Source organism: Cimex lectularius, unplaced genomic scaffold (assembly GCF_000648675.2).
Source record: "Cimex lectularius strain Harlan isolate CLEC.00 unplaced genomic scaffold, Clec_2.1 scaffold119, whole genome shotgun sequence".
Classification (NCBI taxonomy): Eukaryota; Metazoa; Arthropoda; class Insecta; order Hemiptera; family Cimicidae; genus Cimex; species Cimex lectularius.
The window spans coordinates 149978-175912 of NW_019392789.1; the positions used below are offsets into that span (position 1 = coordinate 149978).

General features: G+C 34.9%; 1 protein-coding gene across 1 annotated transcript in view; it reads left to right on the forward strand.

Moving 5' to 3' along the window:
- Positions 1-25935, forward strand: part of LOC106664355 (O-acyltransferase like protein) — a 67231-nt gene that overhangs the window by 17458 nt on the left and 23838 nt on the right. The window contains exon 2 of the mRNA XM_014390024.2: positions 21351-21497. Within this exon, the coding sequence (XP_014245510.1) occupies positions 21351-21497 (147 nt within the window). The remainder of the gene's footprint in view (positions 1-21350; positions 21498-25935) is intronic.

Consider the following 25935-nt stretch of genomic DNA (forward strand, 5'->3'; position numbering starts at 1 on the left):
GTTTGTTTTATGTCGACATTTTAGATTTCCATGCGAAGCATCAGTTCAGTTTTTATAATTTTATTTGTATGGGCCAGTTCCAGGTTAACAGTTACCCAGTTACCATGGTAGAGTACACAGTCGCTTTTATAAATAGGAATGTTGTTGAGTAATATTGTGTGAGGTGTTTTGGTTCGCAGGGTAAATGTAACATGGGTGCATTTGTTTTCATTTTATCCACCAAAGTTTGCTCCATTCTGCAATTTTGGTCGTGTATCTGGAGCTCCTACGAGGCAATTGCACGGTTGTGGCCATGAATGCAAGAAGGGTAGAGGGTTTAGTTCGGATGTCTGAGGCATAGAGGAGATACATGAGTGGCCCGAGAGCGCTGTCCTGTGGCACTTCCGCTCCCACAGGACAGCAGTCAAAGTTGTCCGAACCTTGGCGAACTCGGACTCGCCCAGTGAAGTAGGAGAGTACGATTATGTATAAGGTGTTGTGTTGTGTAAAGGTAAGAGCGTGCTTAATTTGTGTAGGAGACTCTTGTGCTACACGCAGTCGAACGCTTGTGACACGTCTAAGAAAGTTCCCATGAATGAAGGTTCACAAAATATTGAGAGCCAAAATAAAACAGGTGGTCTGGGAAGGTGTTGAACATGACAAAAATAAATCCAAATGTTTGTAAAAGATGCAGTTTTGTCTCTACCGCTTAAGCCATTACTGTAAAGTCTGCAGTTTGAAAATATAAATAACGCAAATAAAGCACAAAACGTGTTAAAAAAATTAGATTATAGGGTAAATGATAGTTTGGTGAGGATCACGTGTAAAACGGGCGTACGTTTTCAACGGATAGATGTTGGTCAATATAACCAAATGGACCGTGCCCGTGGTCCCGAGTGCGCTTTTACTTTCATCTATATCCAGGAGAAAGCTTTGCGCCAATGCCAAGGCCACGATGCCGCGAGCGCAATTTCTCAGACGGCCTTGGCACTGCTTTCTCGTTCCTCAGACTCGAAGACCCCGTTCTTTCTGCAGAGTGGGGATCCCCTCGGCCTTTTCACATCACATAATGACTACAAATTTGGTCATTAAGCTAAACGCTTTTCCAAATTTAGCTGAAATCGAATAGTGGTCATTGTTAGAAAGTCTCAATCCTGAAAAACTCATTACTAGATCAAAATTGTTATAATTCATTACAATCGGCTAAACAAACACAACATCAAATTGTCAAAGTAACCAAAAATAGTTACATTTCCTTATGTTCAATTTGTCAATGTGTCATTTTTACATCTGGAGGTCTGTATATAATAATATAATAAGATTCGGTCATCTTAGAAATGCTGTTCCTCCAGAGGAGATCAGGGACGCGTCGCCAGAAGAAGGATGAGCATTATTCCGATGCACTCTACCAGTCGCCATGAATGACAAAACTGTAAATATAAGTGTTAAAAGAAATTACTTATAAAAATAAATATAACCAGATGCTTTGAGACTACGATCATCACCCCAAAGAACTCGAAAAAAACCCTGTCTCATTGAAACTGTCAGCGGAGAATGTACCCTATCCATGAAATCATAGTAATATGACTAAACTGGACAATCATCGTTCCACATATCTCATGGAAAACAACTCACAGTTAGAAATAGTCAGAGCACAGCGATATCCTCTATTTGCCCTATCCAAGCTGGAGACCCACAAGGGAACATGTTTTGACCTCTCCTTTAAACGATATATAAAGTTGATATTGCTAACCCTTTATGTGCACCATCAGTTCAAAACAAATAATTCCTGAAATAATTCTCTCCACTTTTGCTGACGATACAGCAATCCTTTATCCTCGTAAAAATTCAGTCACCCGTATACACTACTACCGGTTCAGTTTAACGGGATTTCACTACCCCATTCAAAAATGTACGTTTGTAGGGACTTCACCTGGACAAACGACTTATTTGGAATCCGCACTCAAGAATAAAACGAAACGAACTAAACATTCGTTACAAACTGTTTTCACCACTACTCCACAGATGATCCAAACATCCACTTAACTAAAAAATACACTATGGTTCTCAAACATATGTGGACTTATGGTATCGAACTCTGAGGGTCAATTCCAATCAAATGTTCTAAGAAAATTTGTTAATTGGCGATTTTATAAATCAAACCTACATCGACATCTTACTATTCTCCTAAAAAAGAAAAAAAATAGTGTGAGGTCGATTAGTTGATATTCCTATGACCGTATGCTCTTGTCTTGGGTCCTTGTATAATTGCAACAATTGACAAATAAGACAAACTCACATGGTAAACACTAAGTGCGTTATAATGTGCCTCATCTCATATAGGCATCATATCTGTCCTCCATCATGCCACAATTCGTAGTTGTCGACGTTCAACAGTTCTATCGTCAACAGGTTTTTTTCTTAAATATACTCATACTTTCTTTGTATAAATGGTGTTGATTTAGACATACCTCACTAGCAGACCTCGGTGCCTAGGAGGTCCGATGCACAACCACATGAATATGGCATATAAACACTTCGTTTTCTCTGCTATTAACAATATTTGGTATTGTCGTTTTACATCCACAGTATACCCTGGCCTAGCAGTGTTATCTTTGACATATCTCATCTACTGGAAAAATATACCATAACTATCATACCCCCCCCCTGACGGTTCTTTACTATTTCAGTTTTCTAAAGTTCTTCTTGAATATCTCTTAATGCGAGATCGGCATGACTTTAAGCGACATACCTCAAAAGAGAAGAACTTCAATTAAGTATAAATTACTGATTACATTGGACAGTTTTTGCCTTTTATGGGTTGAAACATCACCAACGAAAATGAATTGCAGTATCGCCACTGCTCGAAAAAAAATAATACGAAAGCTTAAAATTGATCTTTAAAATCAACACGATTACTTAGCTGGCCAAGTCTTGGACTTCGTTCTGCCCTACTTGAAGAAGTGTCACAAATTTGATATGACAAAAAAGATTAAAATCAGTGTTTGTATAAGCGAATCTCGCTTAAGAGATGGAACAAAATAGATTGCTGCAGATAAAATCTGAGGAATGAGTAGACCAGTATTTTCGTAAACTTCAAGGTTGGATAATTGACCGGCACGAGTACAGGCAGACAAGATCAGGAACGACCAAATTACTGGTTCATCAGCCGACAGAATCACACAGAAATCTCTCAGAAAAATCTCAAAGTTGCTAGCTTTTTGTTAAATAAAATGATACAATTTTTTCTATATTTTTTTTGTCCTAGAGAGTATTAGCGATTAAAAAATATAAATAATAAAACATTCCATTTTATACAAAATGTGATATGGCATTGGTATTGTCGTATTTTCGAGTATTATCAGAAAGTCCAGGAATGGATGCGACATCTGCAAGATTATCAACTGTTTTTCCACTGTTTCCGCCCAATCGTATCGATATTTTATAACAGTGGCCGAGTGATTTGTACGCTTTTCCGTTTCGGGCCTCTGAACCACCAATGTCATGTAAAAACTGGGTCGAATCGACCTGGCTCGGTTCGTCCGAGACCGGTGTGGCCAATCGGTTCCAGAGAAGGATATCGTAATCCGACGTAACCGGTGTTGCAATCCGGCCCTTGACATTCCTCTGCACGACGCGTCTTTTTTCGTTTTTAATCTGATGGTTTTTTAGCCAGATTTTTCCTGTTTTGCCTCTCTATTTATTTACATTTGGGGGCCGAAACGTTGTGCTTTGCTACCTATATTATAATTTGTTGGACATTTTTGTTTAAATTTGAAAATTCTATTCATTACTGGTACACAAACTCTCTCTCTCTCTCTCTCTCTCTCTCTCTCTCTCTATCTATCTATCTATTTCTCCCTTTCTCTCTTTCTCTCTATCACTTTCTCCCTCTCCCTCTCTCATTGTCTCTCTCTTACGTTTTTTCATTAGTAAAAGGCGAAACTAATAGTCAAAAAGCAAGGAGAATGCTCTCAAAAAATTGAACTTAAATTTTTCTCTTTTTTTTAACTCGCTTACTCACTTTCTCTTTTCTCTCTCTTTTTCTATTTCTATCTCTCTGTTGCTCTTTTCTGTCTCCTTCTCTCTCTCTATTTATCTACCTATCTATTTGCTTATCTATCAAGCTTTCTCTCGCTCTCTCTCTTTTTCTCTCTCTCTTTCACTCTCGCTTATTGGATATGATACTGTAGTTACTACAATACGAAACTCCTAGTTAAAAAGCAAGGAGAATTCTCTCAAAAAATTCAACCTACAACATTTTTCTATTTTAACAATAACTCTCTCACTCTCTCCTTCTCTCTCTCTCTCTCTTCTCTTTCTTTCTTTTTTGATAGGAAACTTTAGTTAGTAGAAGATAATAATAATAATTTGAACGAATTATTTCAAGGGTTATCCAACTTCAAAAGGTTTTCAAATAATTTAGACAATCGAAAGGTTCCCTTTCAAAATTAATTATTTTCTTAATATCAATAATTGAAATGGCCATTTCCAAAGAGAATTCTTATTATTTTCGTTTTCACCTCTTCATTTTCCTCAAGAATGCTTTTCATATTCGAACCGGTTTACTAATCTTGTCGTTTATCACTTAAAATTATCTCACGAAACGATGTGTCCAACGCTTTCTTCAAAACCAGACAATTTCTTAATACATAATCCATTGGAAATATTAATTATAAAAAATTCTCTCGCTATCCTTTTAATGGTAATCAAACAAAATAAATCTGTAATTTTCAATAGCTTAGCTACACTCAATGATTTTAAATTTTTTTCTATACACCTACCAAAACCTATAGTTTTGCTTTAATTATAAACAAATCCGGTGTATTATCGTTCCGATTTATTCAGGCTGGTTTGAATCTTCCTAATGTTCACACGTAAATGTTAAATGTTTGTAAATATTATTAGTAATTCGTATATTTTTAGCGGTCATAATTGAACTATTTAATTATTTCAATTAATTATATTTTTTATCTAAAGCCTTGGTGGAGATGAAAAACTTAGTCTCGAGCGGGATTCGAACCTGGAAAGCTCTCAAGTGGTCAAAGCATTGGAGTATTGAGCCGAAGGTCGTGGGTTCGAATATCGCTCGCGGCACGAACTTTTTCATCTCAACCAAGACTTTAGATAAAAAGTATAATTAATTATTAGTAATCTTTTTTCTGAAATAATTTTAGCCATATTAATGAAAAAGTACGTCTAAATCTTGACTTTTTTAGTTCTTTCTGGCTTATTAATCAAGTCAAATATTCCTAATCATAGCATACAACATTGTTTTTCAAAGGCAGAAGACGGTGAAAACGGCTTTGACGTATGTAAGTATGACAGACATTTTTTGAAACTGAAAGAACAGGTCTGTGTGATGGCTGTATTAGCAAGGCTGACCACGAAGACAAGTCACGTTGCCGATTTGTCTTTCCCTTTAAAAACTCTTTCTCCTGTTGAATTTTAAAACATCTTAATCACGCCAGAAATACAGAATGAATGTTTCTTATTGAATTTATTTTTTACAATTATAAATAATTTTTTTGGATTTTATGAGAGTTTAAAGCCTTCTACAAGACTTTTATTGAACGAACTACATATATTATAAATAATTATAGTTGACAAAAATGTATGTAATGAATCCCAAAAATATCATATATTTGAATGTCATTCATTATTTAATATTTTAGAATGCTTATTTTTCACCAGATTGTCACTTTACGTGATACTTAATATGCCGCGAAGCGCGAAGTTTACCGTCTGGGATAATCACAGCTTTGCGATGTCACGTAATTATATATTACAAAATTATCTACGCCTTTTTTCGGTCTATAAACGTTTTTAGGTCAGAGTTGAATTGGCAAGCAGACGGCATAAAAATCGTCCTTGTGCCTGGGTTGCCGCCAGTGTTCTTAAGCAATTGCGTAAACCGTTATTTTATGATTTTACCGTGGTTAATACAAGAGGCTAGACCTGAGACCTGATTATTTCTAAAAAAATTTGGTATACTTTAAGGAACGACATAGAACGGACTAAATTCACAAGGCCATTTCTTCAGAATATTCCAAATCGCATATAATGTCTAATCATGTTAACGCAACGTGTACATTAAAAAAGTAAAAGTAAGTAATTAACAAAGTGAAATAGAGTTCAGCTTAATTGATGGGCATTAGAGGCCTCGGATTTACTGAGCCTAAAAAGGCGAATACACATTCGGCAAGCCGGTAAGCCAAAATTGACCACTTGTTCTGTCCAAATTTGCCTCGCCATGCCCACATTCGTAAAGCACGTGTTCGACTAACTGTGGTGACGAGTAGTTTGCTTGAGGCACGATTATGAAGAGAGACTGTCGTTTTCCTGCGACCTTCCTTGACCACTTGTTCTGTTAAAATTTGCCTTGCCATAACTACATGGCACAATGCATGTGTTCGAGTACTGTGGTGACGAATCAAACTTTGCCTTCACATAACCACGTTCGTAAAGCAGTTGTTAACCTAACTGTGGTGACGAATAGTTGCTCGAGCAGGCAGGACTAAGAAGAGAGACTGCCGTTTTACTGGGACCTTGTCCACTTGTTCCTTCAAAATTTGCCTCCCATAACCTCACTCGTAAAGCAGTTGTTAACCTAACTGTCGTGACGAATAGTTGCTCGAGCAAGCAGGACTATGAAAAGAGACTGTCGTTTTCATGTGAACTTGAACACCTGTTCTGTTAAAATTTGCCTCACCATAACTACATGGCACAATGCATGTGTTCGAGTGACTGTGGTGACGAATCAAACTTTGCCTTCACATAACCACGTTCGTAAAAGCAGTTGTTAACCTAACTGTGGTGACGAATAGTTGCTCGAGCAGGCAGGACTATGAAAAGAGACTGTCGTTTTCATGTGAACTTGAACACCTGTTCTGTTAAAATTTGCCTCACCATAACTACATGGCACAATGCATGTGTTCGAGTGACTGTGGTGACGAATCAAACTTTGCCGTCACATAGCCACGTTCGTAAAGCAGTTGTTAACCTAACTGTGGTGACGAATAATTGCTCGAGCATGAAGCACTAAGCACTAAGAAGAGAGACTGTCGTTTATCCATGACCCGAAACAAGAAGAAAGGAAGAACTCTTTCATCATTCTGCCCATTGGTGATGCCCTCCATAGTAATCTTTAATGTTAAGAAAACACTCTTAGAAGCAGTTAGAGGTGATAAGAGCACTGGAGGGTACTGCCTGCTGGTATGTACTTTTTTATAACTTATCAGTGTGATCAAACCTATATAGTGCTTTCTAGGAGTGTTAGCTGATTTATATATATGACATCGTATAGCTTCTCTTAAAGATAACAGAGGGAGCCGTAAAAGAAGATAATAATATAATTTATAAAAATGAATTGAAATAGAATGACTGACCACATATCCTACGCGGGAAAGCAAACGGTTTCTGGCCAGATGGGTAGAAGAAAAATGGCACGAAAATGGGAAAATAACGTTGTAGGGAGGCTAACCCTTTCGGTACTTCTCATCGGTTCGAGTTCGAACCTAAGCAAAATGGTCCTCCCCGATTATTGGGCCAGACAACAAGGTACGGCAACTTTGCCAGTTACCTCCTTACCTTAAGTTAAAAACAACAGATTGCCCTTTGTGTACGGATTGTGGAGTGCAAGAGGATATCGAGCACTAGATCTTTTTCTACAAGAAGTATGAGAAAAAGCGAGACGTACTCAAAAAAGACTCCAGTAATTGGCCGCCCACTCTCAGCGACCTAGTCCAAACGACTGTACTCCGTGATAATACTATGATAACATTAATAATCTATGATAACATTAAATATGTTCAAATTCAAATGTTTAGTTAAATATGTTCAAAGATATATAATCTCCCTTACATTTTGGTGAGACCAAATGAAGTCTTAAGAAATTAAACCCTCCACAAAAATTGTGATTTTGGGCCAAGTATCCTTTGTTGTATGGGGTCTCTCTTTATGCAAGGCGGGTGGAGGATAAGAGAAAGTAATATATTAAAAATGTCGGTAGGTTTAATTGTTAAGATCATTCGAATTGTATAGCTACAAAAGGGTTTCACGCTTTATACTACTTATTCAGAAATCGTGAGATGCGGTCTGGTGTGATGTAGGTTTCAGAAAAACATTTTCTTTATCGTGCTTTAGACTACTTTTTTAATAGCTGATTCTTCTCAAAAAACTGTTCGAGCTATGGCTCATACAATTTTCAAACACGTCTCCCAATTAATTTTCCTCCTGTAATTCATCTGTCTGTAAATTTCAACCTGATGATGAGCATTTAATGCTCGAAATCCGGATTGCACCTAAAAACAGTTTATGAGTAGAAGCAGCCGTTGTAATTGTACTACTAAAAATTTACAATTTTTTTTTTAAATTTCACCTGGATTATTTACCAATTTGAAAGTAGGAGTTTCAACCTCCACTGTGTTGCTAAATTTGACATCGACTTAACACACCCACCCAGTTTTCTCAACAGCCTCAAGATTTTGTTTTGTTCAAAGGAAATTTGCATTTTTATGTAATAGGACCTTGGAATATTGAAGTTCTCTCCCATTGTTTCGAGATCGAAAGTCAGACATCGATCGAGCAAATACTGACCTGCGACTCGTTACGCATCTTTCCGAGTCGTGAGATGACGTCCCCTTCAATTTATTAGACAATTATTCTTCTTTGAAAGGAAAATATACACAGCCAAGGACGTGTTTAGAAATGAGGAAAACAATTTATTGTACTGAAGCTTTTCAGTAGTGAGAATGATGTCACCTTTGGCTCCTCTTTTTGCGGTTCGGATAGCAAATTGGCTCAGATAATTTGCGCAAAATTACCAAAAAAAGACACAATATTAATTTTAAACACATGGCTGATGTCACCACAAGTTTCAATTTGTGAACGTCAAAGCCGATGCTAATCGATTATCCACTCTACATAACTATTTTATTTCTATTTTCGACTTTGACAGGTTTACACTCAAGTTCCCTACGTCGCAGGTTGCTTCTAATTTGGTTATCATTTTCTTCATTTTTAACTGCGTTTGAGGAAGTGAGATCCAGAGCAACGCCCTACATTAAAAGATTGACGTTTCCATAATTTATTTCTACCCACTCTCTTAAATTAAATTTTACGCTTAATACTTTATACATTAAGAGAAAAAGCAAAAGGCTAACAACACACCTCTGCATTACTCTTTCAATAAAAAAGAAGATATCACATTTACCTCCACAGTCCACACCACCGATTTCTCATTAAAATATAATTTTCTGAGGATGGTTAGAAACTTGTTTGAAACACCAAAAACAGCTCACCTTACGAAAAAAGACTTCTTCTGACTATCAAATAACATATTACAGAAGCTGTACAAAAAAAGAAGTGTAAACGCTTTTAAAGCCTCTCTAGAAAAAAATATGAACCATTAACAGAGTAAAAAGCGCAGGTAGAAGTATTTCAGTAAAACACCATGCACTATCTGCACCAACTCTCTCACTCACTCTCTCTCCCTCTCTCTCTCTCTCTCTCTCTCTCTTGATCTTTCTCTCTATCTATTTATCTATATCTCTATCTCATTTAATAAGAAACTTTAGTTAGTGGAAGGCAAAACGAATGATCAAAAAACAAGAAGCACGGCTTATAGAAGAATTATCTTTCATATGTCTGTCTGCCTATCTGTCTTTAGATATTTCTCTCTCTCTCTCTCTCTCTCTCTCTCTCTCTTTCTTTCTCTAATAATGCAGTCATGTAATAGTTGAGTAGTTTATATTAGAGTTTTCTTAATTTTAATTTAAATTCCAAGCTGATCACTTCTTTCCATTAAGATTATAACGTGCATTTGTTTATTATTAAGGGGTAACGAGCATCGGTGCGAGCTGTTAGAATATATAAAACAAATTCAATAAGTAAAACGAAAAAAAAAAAACTTTACCATTCCTTGGGCTTGTGCTTCGTGGCCAATAAGAGACTTTAAAATAGATACCAAAATCTCAAAAATCACGAAATAGGTCGTCGCAGTCTTGTTGGTATGAGGTATTTCCTTAGGAAGGGAAATGGTGGAAGGTACAATAAAAATAATTAAAGTATTACCGCTATAAATTCTTTCTCATTTATACTTAAAACTCTTAATTATTATTAGACTTTCCTCGTATATTAACGGTTTCTTGACTCTTGTACGAAGCGAAGCTACACGGACCCAACTGTGGGCACATTTTTTCTGGTGACAATTCACATTCGGAAAAGATAGTTAACTTAAAAACATCCTATCAAAGCCTAAAGATAAAGTGGACAACTTGTCAAAAAGTAGGGGTTTAATTTAATTGCAATTAAAAATCTAGGACAAAACGACAAAGAAATTAAAACAAGAGTTAGAAAACACTTACCTAAATTTATCAGTATTTCTGAATCTAGGGACCATCTAAATAAAACCAGACACAATTCAATTTAAATTTAAATACAACATTGTGACACAGTTCCAACAAAGAGCTACATTGATTTGCGAAATTTACAATAAAAAATGTAAAATTATACATGAAGATGTAATGCATAAAAAATATAATGGGTTTTAATTTACCACCAAGTTCAAACATGTACATAAATAATAATCAACATACAAATTAAATATTACATTTAATTCAATTAGTTATTCTATTTATGTAAGGACTTGGATGAGATATAAAAGTCAGTGTCACGAGCGAGATTCGAACCCACGACCTTTGGGTTTGCCGCTGCTCTACCACTTGAGCTATCGTGACTTCGATCCACTCGGACTCCTACTCTCCATCTCAACCTACAACCATTCGAATTTTCCCTCCTTTTGCCATTTTCAAAATTAAATTAAATAAGCGCATTTTTTGCACGTTTAAAAATTGAGTGACACGGGAAAAAGCTGATCATTGGCGGTGAATGTAACCTGATGATGAGTATTAATTATTCGAAATCAGTATACCCGCTCAAAACTTCTTTGAGTAGAACTATCTTTTCCAAAAAGTGATTATCATAGCTGTTGATCAAATGAACCGAATGGCCTATAAATCATCAGAATGATAATGAAGAACTGAAGAATGTCGGGTAATATTGCGCTATTTCCTTTTCGAAACCAGAGGTCAATTCTCGGAAAGCTTGGAAGTTCTTTAAGTTACTAATCGTTATTCTAACCGCACCATCCTCGTTGTACGCTTATTCAATTTGGATTTTACTTATCAAATAGTAATTATTTTATAAATTGAACAATGATGAAATATATTGAAACCCTAGTTGGATTGTTTGGTAATAAAAGCTTTTTATCCACTGAATGTTACGTACGAGAACTAGTAACTAAGAAGAAATAGTAAAGAAGTTGTAAATAACGATGGAAAAATGTTCACATTTTATGACTTATCAGCAACAACTTTCGTACAAAATCCATTAAAACAACTGTATCGTAAACTTTACAATTTTATCTTAGAAAGGCCGGTGATGCAAGGGTACAAGCATTGAATAGACTGAAAAGGAAAAAAACGATCTACAGTAAATTTTAACAAAAAGAAACTCTTTTCGTTATGCTAAGCCGTACCATAAGTATCATAAATCGTCAAAATAACGGCCAGCAGACAAGATTTGACGTCATTCAGAAGAATACAAATTGCGATAATTAAGTTTTTTTGGAAATAAGACTCGTCGAGTTATTTTTAAATCAACAATTATATATCAAAAAGCAGAATTTTCGGCCTTGCTATAACCAATGTTAAACTGTAAACTAATGAAAGTTTCTATAATGAACAATCGACTACAAAACGACTAAAATTTCTCTGCAGTAAAGATTTCTGCTGTACTGAATAAATACAATTTTACCATAATTTCATGTTGAATATATTCACAATTGTTTATATTTGATACGTAGCTATAAATATATTACTAATCAAACTAAAAGACAAAATGTCTATGGTAAAGTACATTAAGTAAATTCTTCTAGAATAAATAAACTGGTTACCATCTATAACAGATTTCTGGATTTAATTGTTTTCTTTTTATTTGAAATAGGGATGAGCATAGGTGGTCGATGTTTAGAAAACATGGATGGTAGGCGACCGATGTTCGATGTTTTCAACATCGATGTTACTGTGTCGACGTTTGTTGACCATCCGACCATTGATGGTGGACTGTCGATGTTTTATAAACTTTTCAGTTTTTCCTAATTTCACTTTTGTGAGTAGGGAATGGCCCATATTCTTCTGATACGAAAGTGATGTATCAGAACCTGTCAGGAGTTGTTCAATTTGTTGCCATAGTGGCGCATCTGTCCCCTCTGAACGATTATTTTCCAAAGCTGGACAGATTATTTCCAAAACCAGAAATCACGTACTGGATAAATTGGCTTTAAATCTGCGTTTTTTTAATTGCGTTCCGGAGAAGATGTGGTAGTGTTTCACTGTAAAATTGGGATACATAAATTCTAATAAATTAAGTATATTGTTGATTATAGTTACGTACATGTTAAACCTTTACCTTTTTTGAGCAAGGGAGAGGAATTGGGTTTGGGTGGAATATGGATGTTTCCCAAAGTATAGAAGAAAAACAGGGAGGTATTTTGAATGAATTATTTCAATTCATTAATCTTTATGTAAGGTATTGGTTGAGATAAAAAAGCCAGTGTCACGAGCGGGATTCGAACCTACGACCTTCGGCTAAGTACGCCGCTGCTCTACCACTTGAGCTATCGTGACCAGGATCCATTCGGACCCTAACTTCCCATCTCACCTACAACCTTCGAATTTTCCCTCCTTTTTGCATTGAAAAATGTCAAAAATGAGAGAAAATTAGAAAGGTAGGTCGTGATGGGAGTTGGTGTCCGAGGTGATCGAGGTCACGATAGCTCAAGTGGTAGAGCAGCGGCGTATCAAGCAGAAGATCGTGGGTTCGAATCCCGCTCGTGCCATTGACTTTTTTATCTCAACTAAAAACTTTAATTAATTGTAATATATTAATTGGTCAAGCGGACCACGAAATTAGTGAATTTAATGATTAAAAATGAAGTATACTTCACTAAAGCTCTCCGTGGCCATTTCATTTGTCGTCGAGAAAGGTAGGTCGTGATGGGAGTTGGTGTCCGAGGTGATCGAAGTCACGGTAGCTCAAGTGGTAGAGCAGCGGCGTACTGAACCAAAGGTCGTGGGTTTGAATCCCGCTCGTGACACTGGCTTTTTTAAATCAACCAATACCGAAAGATTAATTAATTGAAAGAAGTTATTTTGTCAATTGGACTACGAAATCTAATTTTGAACAAAATTCACAGGCACAAAATACTTTAATAATAGACGTCTTTATTTAAAGATTTATTTTATTAATCAAGTTCCTAATAAAGGTTCAGAAATGACAAAGTTTGAAAAAGTGGCTTATGTTTCTAAAGTGGCACTTAAAAATAATATATGCATATGACAATAATTTGTAGGCTGAGTAATGAGTACTCAAAAATCCATCGATGTGTAGACTATATAGTCGATGGTCGAACAACCATCGATGGTGAGGTTCGTATGTTTAATCGATGGTGACCATCGATATTCTTTTATCGATGATAATCCCTAATTTTGAAATTTATAACTGTAGAATTAATCGCAACCAGCAAATACAATGGCGATAGAGAAATATGTTTGATCTGCATTGTCTTGATCGGAGAAATCAATAGTTGCTTAGTAGTGAGACTCCGATATAAGTAAATATAAGCATTTAGTTGTCACTCTCTATCACTCATGATGAGATCATGAGGCTATTGACGTTTCAGTCGGCGTTGTGGACTATCAGGAAGTGTGGCTGAGGAAAGTTTGGTTATTCGGTAGGACCATTGAGTGAGGAGTGTAATTTGTTGTATCTTGTTGATTGATTTGCTGGCTTGAGGGACGTAAGGGAGGTTATGGTGAAGGGTACGGTCGGACAAATAAAAAGAAGCGTATTGGAGTTGAAGGATTGTATTCGTTAGAAGTTGGATGTTTTGTCTACTCCATATTACCATACAAGACCATGTCGGTTTGAATGCTGTAGATTAGTCTTTCATGGTTAATGCATAGTTAGGATCGTCTGTCTAAGCGTACAAAGAAGTTTTTATCTCCTAATGAGTGCATGTTGTTTAAGTCTAGAATGGGGATTTCACGTGATAGTGACGTATAGTCCTAAATAGCTAACGTAATTTGTCATGGGTAGAAGAAGAGAGTTGAGGTGTTCAGGAGGAAAGATTGCTCGTCGTAAAATGGAAATATTTAAAAGTTTAAAATGGAAATAAGAACGTTTTTTTATTTATAACACAAAATTTTTTTTTCAGTTAACAGTTACAAGATGTAGTTTTATTAGGTTATTTCCTTATTGCCGTACTTCCATACTTTGACTACGTTTGAGTTTCCCTATAAACATCTAATTTATATATTATTAATCTGTAAAATTTATCTTCTTATAACTATACCGTATTATTGATATATTCAACAAGCCTTTTCTTTACCCAGTATTTTTTTCTGTCCAATTTCCAGAAAAGCGTTCACCTATCTGAGATGATGATGATGATTTTACACGATTCGCTTTATTAAGTTTAGTCTGATTAGATTGATTATACGAACTTGGGTTTCTTTGTACGTTTATCCTTGGCTGTTCATTGTCTTTGTCTGCTTTTGAAGGTCGAAACGCGTCCATCCTCGTTGATCAATGGACGCCTCTTCCACCGATATAGAATCATTTCGAAAAGCCAACCGACCAGTTTCTCCGGGTCAACGTCCTGCGACTATAAGGAAATATCAACCCGTGTAAACAAATAAACTGAAACGTGATAACATAAAACTATAAAAATTGGAAAATTATGTTGAGCGAAAATGTATATAAGTATGTGGTACAACGCTGGGTAAGAATGTAATATTTAAAAGTTTAAAAATGTATATTTCAAAATAATACAATTTAAGGTACAATTTATTAACCTTTTGACAAAACGATATTTATTTGATTAAGTTTTCGATGTCGATTTTTATCAATTATCAGTTTCGTCCTTATACTTGTTTAATGTATACTTTTAATCAATTCTGTTAATTAGTATTTCATGTATTTTTGAAAATTTCTTTTATGATATACCATGTGCTTCATTTTTTGTCGCAACAGCACATAATATTGTTCCTCTCTCTCCCTCACGCTCACTCGCTCGCTCTCTCTCTCTCTCCCTTCCATTTTTCTTGTACCCATATGATCAGAAACCGTTTGCTTTCCTCCTGATATGTGGTCAATATTTCAATTCATTTTTATATATATTATATTTTTTATGATACTCTCTCTCACTCACTCTATCCCCTCTCACTCTCTCTATTCTCTGTCTTCTCTCTCTCTCCTTCCTCTTCTTTCTCTTTCACACACTCTCCTTTCACTCACTCTCCTCTCTCTCTCTCTCTCTCCCTCTTTCTCTCTCTCTCTTTCTCTCTCTCTCTCTCTCTCTCTCTCTCTCTCTCTCTCTCTCTCTTACATGTAAGAATGGTCCTTGACACCAAATATTGTGTGATTGATAAATAAAGAGTTCATCAACATCATCTCTATCACTCACTCTCTCTTTCCTCTCATTCTCTCTCTTCTTTCTCTCCCAATCACTCTCTCTCTCCTTTCTTTTCTCTCTATCTCCCTCTTTTCCCTCTTCCTCTCTTACCCGCTTTTCTCTCTCTCTCTCTCTCCCTCTCTCTCTCTCTCCCTCTCTTAAATGTAAGCATGGCCCTTAAGACCAATTTGTGTGATTGATAAATAAAGCGTTCATCATCATCATCATCTCTCTCACTCACTCTCCCTTTCCTCTGACTTTCTCTCTTCTCTCTTTTCTCTCTCCTCTCACTTTCGCTCTTCTCTCTTTTTTCTCTCCTGTCACTTTCTCTCTTCTCTCTTCGCTCTCCTCTCACTTTCTCTCTTCTCTCTTTTCTCTCTCCTCTCACTTTCTCTCTTCTCTCTTTTCTCTCTCCTCTCACTTTCTCTCTTCTCTCTTTTTTCTCTCCTCTCACTTTCTCTTTTCTCTCTTCGCTATCCTCTCACTTTCTCTCTTCTCTCTTTTCTCTCTCCTCTCACTTTCTCTTTTCTCTCCTCTCACTTTCTCTCTTCTCTTTTTTCTCTCTCCTCTCACTTTCTCTCTTCTCCCTTCGCTCTCCTCTCACTTTCTCTCTCCTCTCTCTCACTCACTCTCTCTCTCCCTCCCTCCCTCTCTCTCTCTCTCTCTCGGTCTTAACCAGTTTAATTTGTAGGAATCCTGAAGGTTTTGAAAATTTGGACCAACTCCAAGCCGCTATACAAATACACGTGAAAGAAATTTACGAAGTCCAGGGACCATTTTTTGATCAACTTTGTTATTGTGCTAGTGCAGATGAAAAATGAAACAGACGGTACATCTTATGTACTGAGGAATGCATCATATCCTTATTATAATAAAATTATGCTAAAAAAAGTGATAGAATGAATTACGGGAGTGCAAACCAATCTAGAAAGTGTCTTAAGCCCAGGAATTTCAAAATTAATTGATTCAAATGTCCTGGGAGTGCTTTCATGTCATAAACCACGCGGGACAGCCGGTGAGAGGCGGAAAATGACGCCCGCCCAATCTACGGGCTGAAGCAATGGAGGATTGCGCACTTTGTCCTTTTAAGAATAAGTTAGAAAAAAAAAACAGGGAGCATGAAGTTTAATTAGAACTGCCGTGTTCAAAATTAATATTTCGCCGGGGGGGGGGGGTGTAAGCATTGTATGTTATGTAAGGCTTGTTAGATTGACATAACTTTTATCATTAAATATTGTCTACGAAAGGCATTGCTCCAGTTAATTGGGCATTGTCATAATATTTTACTGAACTTTAACATTTAATAATTGTTTAAATTATGCATAATAACTTCAACTATCATGTAAAACAAAACAAGTCGTTATTAATTACTTTTATGTGACTTATATACACTTATAAAGTATAAAGTATTGAGTTGTTTCCTTATCAAGGGGTGATAATGTAGACAGGATGACAATATTGTAACAGCGTAAATAGACCAATACTATCAACTTTCAAATATACATTTTTAAAAATGCCAAGCTTGTTGTGTAATGAAAATTGGGAGATTTCCTCCAGTTTGTGAGAGTATGAACCGGTTATCATTTTGGTGTGTTAGATGTATGGTCAGTTCGTCTTCAAAAGTTATTCGGGGATATAAGCAGGAATAGGCAAGACAACAAATACACAAGTGAAGGTAAATCGGACAGACAAAAACCTCTAGGGCGTGCCGACAGTCTTCCACAAGTAATCTCACTAATTATGTGATAATTAATGCCTCCACTTTTGGTCCATGAGTTGATATAAATGAATATAATAATATATGAATGTTAGTGAAAAATCTTCCAGTAGAGATACTTGCTCTTTTTTTGGTCAAAAGACATTACCAATCATGAAGTTTCAAGATGTTGAGATTTCATGTGTAAAAAATCCACTTAAAATAGTATCGAAATTTCGTCATCTTGAAAAGGATGTAAGCAGGGAGAGGCAAGACAATGAAATGGTGCGAGACCTGTCAAATGTTAATGCTAAATTGTAAATTAGGGTAAAATTATTTACCTTAGAACAGTGAGGGATGTGGAGGTGATGGCATAATGTCTGTACATATCTTGTAAGGACTTAAAATTAACTAATGAAAAAATGGAAAAAAATTGTCTTTTGTCGTCTGAATTGGGCGGTGGTTCCATGACTTCTTGTCTCGGGTTTATCATCCGGTATGTCCCCTTGGAATTAAAACCACGGCAGAAAATGATCCAAGTGATCGAATACTTAATTTATTTAATTAAAAAATAACTTGTACAATGATACACTTTCTGCAATTGATAAGAAGATATATATTATAAATTAGATGGTTTTGTAAGCTTTTTAAACAATGTTTGCCTAAGATATATAAAAGTCCGTCTTTCCTGCTCTCCCAACCCTCTTTCTCGTACTCTTCATGTGCTTTTTCAGCTCGTTTTATCTTTAAGCGACATTTGCATTCTTGTGCCTCTCTGTTTTATTTCCACTTCGTTTTATCATTCATTGGTATCTAAACTTATTTTTCGGTATCTACACTTTTGGAAATGTAAAACAGTTGAAACCGTTAATGGTATTTTTATTTATTTATTTTTATTTTATTTTTTATTTTTTGGTAAAAAAAGTATCGTTTTCTAGACTCAATTTAAATTGTCGCTATAAGGGATAAAAACGAAAATGTTATTTTCTTATTCTTATCCTGTTTGCTTGTTCTTCGTCTCCTTGTCTTACATCAACATCCTTTTATTTCTGTATTTGTTGTAATGGTAGTTTGGTTAAGGTTTTCCTCTGTATGTATAATTTTCTTAGTTTATGTTGCATTTTCAGAAATGGTCACTAGTAGAGATGAAAACGTAAATGTTATTTTATTATTGCGTTTACATATATCCTGTTTGCTTGTTCTATACCTCCTTGCCATTCTTCAAGATCTTTTTACTCTTGTATACTTTGTTTCGTATATTTGTATTTTGGCTAACGGCTATCAGTTTTTTTTAATTTTCTCTACGCAAAATGTTTTTGCAATCTTTTTCTAGACTCAATTTAAATTGTCACTATAAGGGATATTATATCCTGTTTGCTGGTTCTTCAGCTCCTTGTCTTCCATAAACATCCTTTTATTTTTGTGTCCTTCTGTAATTGCCATAATTGCATTTTGGCTAAATCTACAATTTTTTTATTTGCTGTGTATGCACCATTTTCTTAGTTTAAATCATATTTCTGAATATTGTCACTGTTAGAAATCAAAATTAAAGTGTTATTTTATTACTGCTTTTACATATATCCTGTTTGCTTGTTCTTCAACTCCTTGCCAGTATTCAAGATCTTTTTAATTTTAGGTTCCTCTTTGTTTGGCATATTTGTAGTTTGGCTTATGTCTATCAGTTTTTTAAAACGTGCTCTGGGCAGAATTTGCTGTTTGCTTATTCTTCGGCTCGTTGCCTTTAATCATTATAATTTTAGTTTTTGTTCATCTTTGTTTATCACAACAGCAGTTTGGTTAATGTTTATATATATATATATATATATTTTTTAAATTTGGTTTGCCAAAATGCATCTTTTTCTATATTCAAATTAGATTTCCGCAAATTGTTTTTGTTGGGGATAAAAACAAAAATTTTTATTTTATTTAGATCTCCCAATGATATCCTGCTTGTATTGGGTTGTCCGGAAAATAATGCAGGATTTTGGTATTAAACAAAAAAAAAGAAACTAGTTACTTTAAAGCAATGTTCTTTAATCAAAATAATTTCCCATACNCATTCATACAAATGAGTAATCCTGTAAACGTAAACAGAATATTTTATATAGATTTTTTTTAATGAAAACTTAAAATCCTGCATTATTTTCCGGACAACCCGATATGTTCTTCAGCTCCTTATAGTTTTAATTTTTATGTCACTCTGTGTTTATCATATTGGCAGTTTGGTTAATGTTTATATTTATTTTTTTAATTTAGTCTGTCTAAATTGCACTTTTTCTACATTCAAATTATATTTACGCAAATTGTTTCAATGCGTGTTGAAAACAAAAACGTGTGCTTTATTTACAGATCTCACCTATATCCTGTTTTCTTCTTTTTCAAATCCTTTTGCCATCCATCAACACCGTTTTTTTTTATTCTCACTCTATTTCATTCATCATTGCCATCTAAACTTACCTTTTCCCAAAAGGTAAATTCGGTCTGAATAAAATGGTTCACTCTATGAGAAAAGTTGCACAGTAATGTATTTTTTCCTGCTCTCTTTTTTTCTCTTAATGCGTTATTTTAACTCTTGCGGCTTCCATCAACGCCCTCTCAATTCTTTCCGTTAGCTTTTTATTTTTATTTTATCTCTTTGTTTTTGCCATCTGATTTTTCTTTTCTACCGTTTCTTTTCAAAAGGTCCAAACACAAAACCATTGTTGCTATTATATTTTCGTTGTTAAGGGAATTTTTTACTCCTCGTTCAATTTAGTTTCTCAAAAATCCTCAAAAATCATATTTGAGATGAAAACCGAACAATTATTTTCTTATTAAACGCCAACGTCTTTCTTTTTTGCTTGGTTTTAGCTATTTTTGCCTTCCATCTTTTTCATTATTGCGTATCCCTTTATTTTGTGATTTTCTAATTATTTCATTACATTAATAAAACAAAGTATATTTACAATTAATGTATTTTATAAGCAATGAAATTTTTTTATCCCGGTTTTCCCAGTGATCAGCTTGTGGGTTGTTCTGTCATACGCGCTTAGGCATTTCGCTATCTTCAGTGTTGATAATAAAATTGTCGTTCTCACTATCACTCAGCGACTGACAGACCAATCCAAAATGGATAACAAGACCAAAATGACCAATAACATTTATAAGTCTTTATGTAAGGTATTGGTCGAGATAAAAAGTCAGTGTCACGAGCGGGATTCGAACCCACGTCCTTCGACTAAATGCGCCGCTGCTCTACCACTTTTTTGAATTTTCCCTCCTTTTTGCCTTTTTTTAAAAAGGTGGGGTTGAGATGGGAAGTTGGTGTCCGAGTGGGTCGAAGTCACGATAGCTGATGTACTTAGCCGAACGGCGTGGGTTCGAATCCCGCTCGAGACACTGACTTTTTTATCTCGACCAATACCTTACTTTAAGATTAATTAATTGAAAAAAATTTATTTGGTCATTCGGACCACGAAACCTAATTGATTTTATATTTACAAGTGTGTACAAAAAAGGAACCTTCAGATATTTTCCTTCTTTCCTTCTCTCTGCTTCCAATTGTGAATCTTCTATCAAAATCATTTTTGTTTTCACTCTACTTCTTTCTTGTAGTTTTATCTAAACTTAATATTCAAATCTTTTTTTTTCAAATAGAAGTAGAACTGTTCCGGTTACTCCTAGTCTATTCCTATTCAAATTCCAGGGTTGATCAGTTCTTATTAATTCAATGCAGAATTAAACAATTTTTAATAATTTTTGTATTAACAATCGAACAAAAATTTACTATTAGTAATGAGAGTAGAAAGAATTTGAGCGAGTATGAAACTTCCTTACCTTGATTTGTAGACAAAGTGTGATAAAAACCGGGGAATTCCTCTTCCGTGTACAGTAACGATTAACTTTACAAAAATAAAAGAAAATAATTAAGGACGCGGCAATTGTACTTTGTCATACAAAATAAAAAACCAACTAAAGACCATACTTCGTAGTTTTCTACAGTTAGATTGCTCACCTGAAACATCAAGGACCTCGTGGAAAGATTTGAAAGACCTTACTGCGAAATAATGTCCAAGCTGATTGGAACATCCTTTTTTCATTTGTTCCAACCTTCCATTACTCACCTAACCTAAATTGCAACCTCGAAATTAATATAATTGTTTAATTATTTGTTTTCAGAGGACGGAGCACCGAGTGCACTGCCGAAGAAGCTTTTTTCCTTTTCGCCCCCGTTCGCACCGATCGACAGCTCGAACGAAGCATGCAGAAACGAGAGCTTAACATACTTAACAAACCTGTACAGGTTCGACTTAAACGCCGTGATGAGTAAGTACGCAACACTCTTACATGTGCAGAAAATAATTGCATTTTAATAAGTGTCATTAAATAAATAAAAGACTTACGTTAATGCATGCTTCTCTTCGTTTGAAGTTTGCAAAATCCGGTGTTACATTTCGAAACGGTTTAAAAAAAATAATAAAATACAGCGCATCATTTATAACGATTGTAAATTTTGTAAGAATCACTTTCTCATTTAACATCTGGTAGTTCGAATACAGGAAAGAAATGTCTGGATAATTGTTAACCTTGTGTCATCAGTTAAGCTAGGTATAAATTAGGCTCTCGAATAATTTTTGTACTCTCTCAAATGGAATAATATTTTATTAAGCATCATAAAATAAATATAAAGTATTTATTATTATATTACAATTTAATTAATAATTATGAATCTAGCAAATATATTTTAATTTTAACAATTGTAGTCAGTCTAAAATAATCAAAGATTATCTTGGCTCTTTTTATGGGCATTTTTATATTTAATTTTGTGGTTCAATTTGAGGTATCGATAGTAATTCTAAGTATTAACCAGTTTAGTTTACAAAGAAAAATATATTTCAATTTTGACAATTGTAATCAGTTTAATATAATCAATGATCTTCTCGACTTTTTAAGTGTTGTGAAGATTTTCTGGCCCTACAGCTCAATGTGAAGTTTTCGTAAAAAGTGCAAAAATTAACATATGCCCGAATTTTTGAATTTACTGTTGAATCATTGAAGCTAGGAAAACATTTAATAAAACGATTTTGTTCAGTGTAACATTTTCAGAAAACTAAACCTAGCGCAGGTCTAGGACTTAAAAGGCTGAAAAAACATGGGTTTCAAAACTTTGTCATTTTTTCGTTCAAAAATAGGTAGTCGGTTTTTTAAATAATTTTTTATGGGCAGTGTATATAATTTATTTATTATTACAATACAATATATGTATTAATTACGATAAATTACAGTTTTTAGTTGAGATAAAAAAGTCATAGCACGAGCGGGATTCGAACCCACGATCTTCGGCTTGATACGCCGCTGCTCAACCACTTGAGCTATCGTGACCTCGATCCACTCGGACACCAACTTCCCATCTCAACCCCACCTTTTTTAAATTTTCCCTCCTTTTTGCCATTTTTTATCTCAACTAAAAACCTTAATTAATCGTAATATATTAATTGGTTAAGCGGACCACGAAATTAGTGAATTTAATGATTTGAAATTAAGTATACTTCACTAAAGCTCTCCGTGGCCATTTCATTTGTCGCCGAGTGATGTGCTTATTTGTTCATTAGTCCTGAATGTATCAAAGTTTGTCAAAGTCGGTTTCAAAATTTTTGAGATGTCTTTTGCTATATGCAATTACAGTTGAAATATTTGCTGTACTATGCATTAAAGATTTTAAATATAGTCCGAGTGGATCGAAGTCACGATAGTTCAAGTGGTAGAGGAGCGGCGATTTAGCCGAAGGCCGTGGGTTCAAATCCGGCTCGTTACACTGGCTTTTTTATTTTTCAACCAATACCTTACATAAAGATTAATTAATTGAAAGATGTTATTTAGTCAATCGGACCACGAAATCTAATGGATTTAATAAATAAAATGAAGTATATCTTCACTAAAGCCTCCGTGGCTATTTCATTTGTCGCCGAGAATCGAATGCTGATTACTCGACATTTGAAAAATGGCAAAAAGGAGGGAAAATTTAAAAAAGGTGGGGTTTAGATGGGAAGTTGGTGTCCGAGTGGATCGAGGTCACGATAGCTCAAGTGCTAGAGCAGCGTCCTTCAAGCCGAAGATCGTGGGTTCGAATCCCGCTCGTGCCATTGACTTTTTTACCTCAACTAAAAACCTTAATTAATCGTAATATATTAATTGGTCAAGCGGACCACGAAATTAGTGCATTTAATGAATATGTATTAATATTAAGTTATGTATAAAAGTTTCTCAATCGTTCAAACATTATAATTATAACGAGTCGAGAAATATATTTCAATTTTATCAATTGTAGCACGTATAAAATAATCAATGATCTTGGCTTTTTACACTGGCTTGTATTTTGTGGTTCCTTTTGAGATATCGATGGTTCTCCTAAGTATTAACCTGTTTTGATTACCAAGAAAAATATATTACACAATTGTAATCAGTGTAATATAATCAATGATCTTCCTGACTCTTTATGTGTTCTGAGGACTTACTGGCTCCACAGCTCAACGTGAAGTTTTCGTAAAAAGTGCAAAAATTAAGATGTTCCCGAATTTTGGAATTCACTGTTGAATGTCTGAAGCTAGGAAAACATTTAATAAAACCATCTTGTTCAGCGTAAAATTTCCTAAAAAATGAGACATACCGCAGGTATGTGACTTTACCAAAACTGGCGTTTCCAAAATTAGCAATTTTTGTGTTCAAAAACCATGTGGTCGGGTTTGTTTATTATTATTTTTTTTTTTTGGGCAGGGATGTTTATTATTGGATTACAATATATTAATATTAAGTTAAATACTAAGCCAGTGTAAGATAATCAAAGATTTTGGCTTTTTATCTGTATTTTTTACTACATTTTGGTGTTCCTTTTGAAATATCAATGGTATTTCTAAGTTTTAGCCTATTTAGATTACAAAGAAAAATATATTTCACCTTTAACAATTGTGACCAGTATAAAATAATGAAAGATCCTGGCTTTTTATGTATATTTTTTATTTGATTTTTTTGGTTCCTTGAGAGATATCGATGGTATTTTAAGTTTTAACCTGTTTAGATTCAAATAAAAATATATTTTACTTTTAACAATTGTAGGCAGTGTAAAATATTCAATGATCTTGACATTTTATGTCTTTTTTAAATTTAATTGTATGATTTTTTTTATCTCAACCAAGACCGTACATAAAAAAGAATAATTAATTGAAAGAAGTAACTTGATCAATTGACCACTAAAAACGTAAATGGTTTAATCTGGTTCATCTTGAGATATAGATGATACTCTAGTATGAACCTGTTTAGAAACGGCGCACGGAAAACCTGCACAGCACGACGATTTAATTCCAAATCGAAGTTCCATTCTTCATCATGAGATCATCCTCGTGAATCACGTACAATGTCTGGAAACGATCAGACCGGCGGAAATTGTCGATATCGTCAATTACCCGTTGGAGAAATAAATTTTCGAATCGTTAACATTGAACCGTGCGAGCACAGCTATTTACTGATTGTTCACGCCGAACAATCACAAAAAACGGTTATCACGTCTGTCATTACGTCGGCTATTATTTACCATAGGAACGTCTATTTATTCAAGGTGTTCCAACGTACTCCTGCATCTCGGGCCATCGGTCAGTTGGCAAAAGGCAACGGGAAACGCCGCTTTCACTGGGCGTTTTCAGAAATTGAGAACGGCTTTTTACTACTATAACCATTACGAAATGGTTACGACTTTTTTTTTCTGAAACGGTCTTTGCCAACGTTCGGAATCACGGAGCGGGTAATAACTTCCAGCTGTTGATTATCCTACGAGTTGTGAATACTCGAGTGGACAAAACTATAAAATTACAGCAAAATTCAGGAATCACTGCCAAATTTGAACAAAAATTGATGTTCTATGATCATCATCCCGCCGATAACTGTTGAATCCCTATTTTTAAAAAAAATAATCAGGATAAATTCAAAATTATACGTAATTTAATATTCGGTCGTGAATATTAGTGAATATTATATAAAATAATTCAGAAGGTTTAACACATTATATGTTTTTATTATTGGGGTATTCACGATCTTTGTGTTAACTCTGTTGACTCTGTTAAGTCGACAAAAATGATGACCTAGACTTGTAAGAATCTGCTAGTTTACATTGCCCGATCTAACAGGCCAGGGCCAATGTTAGGTGTTAGGTCGAAAATGTAGTCACATTGCTATCCGTTAGGGCGGAGGTAACCAACATGGCAGCCATGAATTTATCAGCTGTTTTTGGTTTGCACGCGGTTTTATTCTTAAATACGCATTAATTAAATCAGACCAATACATTTCTTTTGTTAATTTCTGACCTGTCCTTATACTCTCATTCATAATATACACATCCCATATCCTATACAGTTGCAGGCTGTTAGACCTTAGGATACAAGTTAGATATGTCGGCACGAATTGAAGCGTGTCATTTGTTAGTACTTTTCCACTGCATAGATAGCATTTAGAATGAAAGAGTTGATTAATTTTCCTTTTTATTAACTTGGCATCTTACAATTTATCACAAAAGAAAACCAAAACAAACAACAACAAGCCTTCCAGGACTGTTATAAGGTTTTTTTAGTTCTTCCAGTCATTATATGCAGCATTGCGGAAAAAATTAACTTTTAACATGCTAAAAAAAGAAGGAGGCTTTCTCAATCTTACTGGACATTTCTTTCACTTATATCTTTCTCAGATGACACGTCAAAAGTGTATACATATACATACT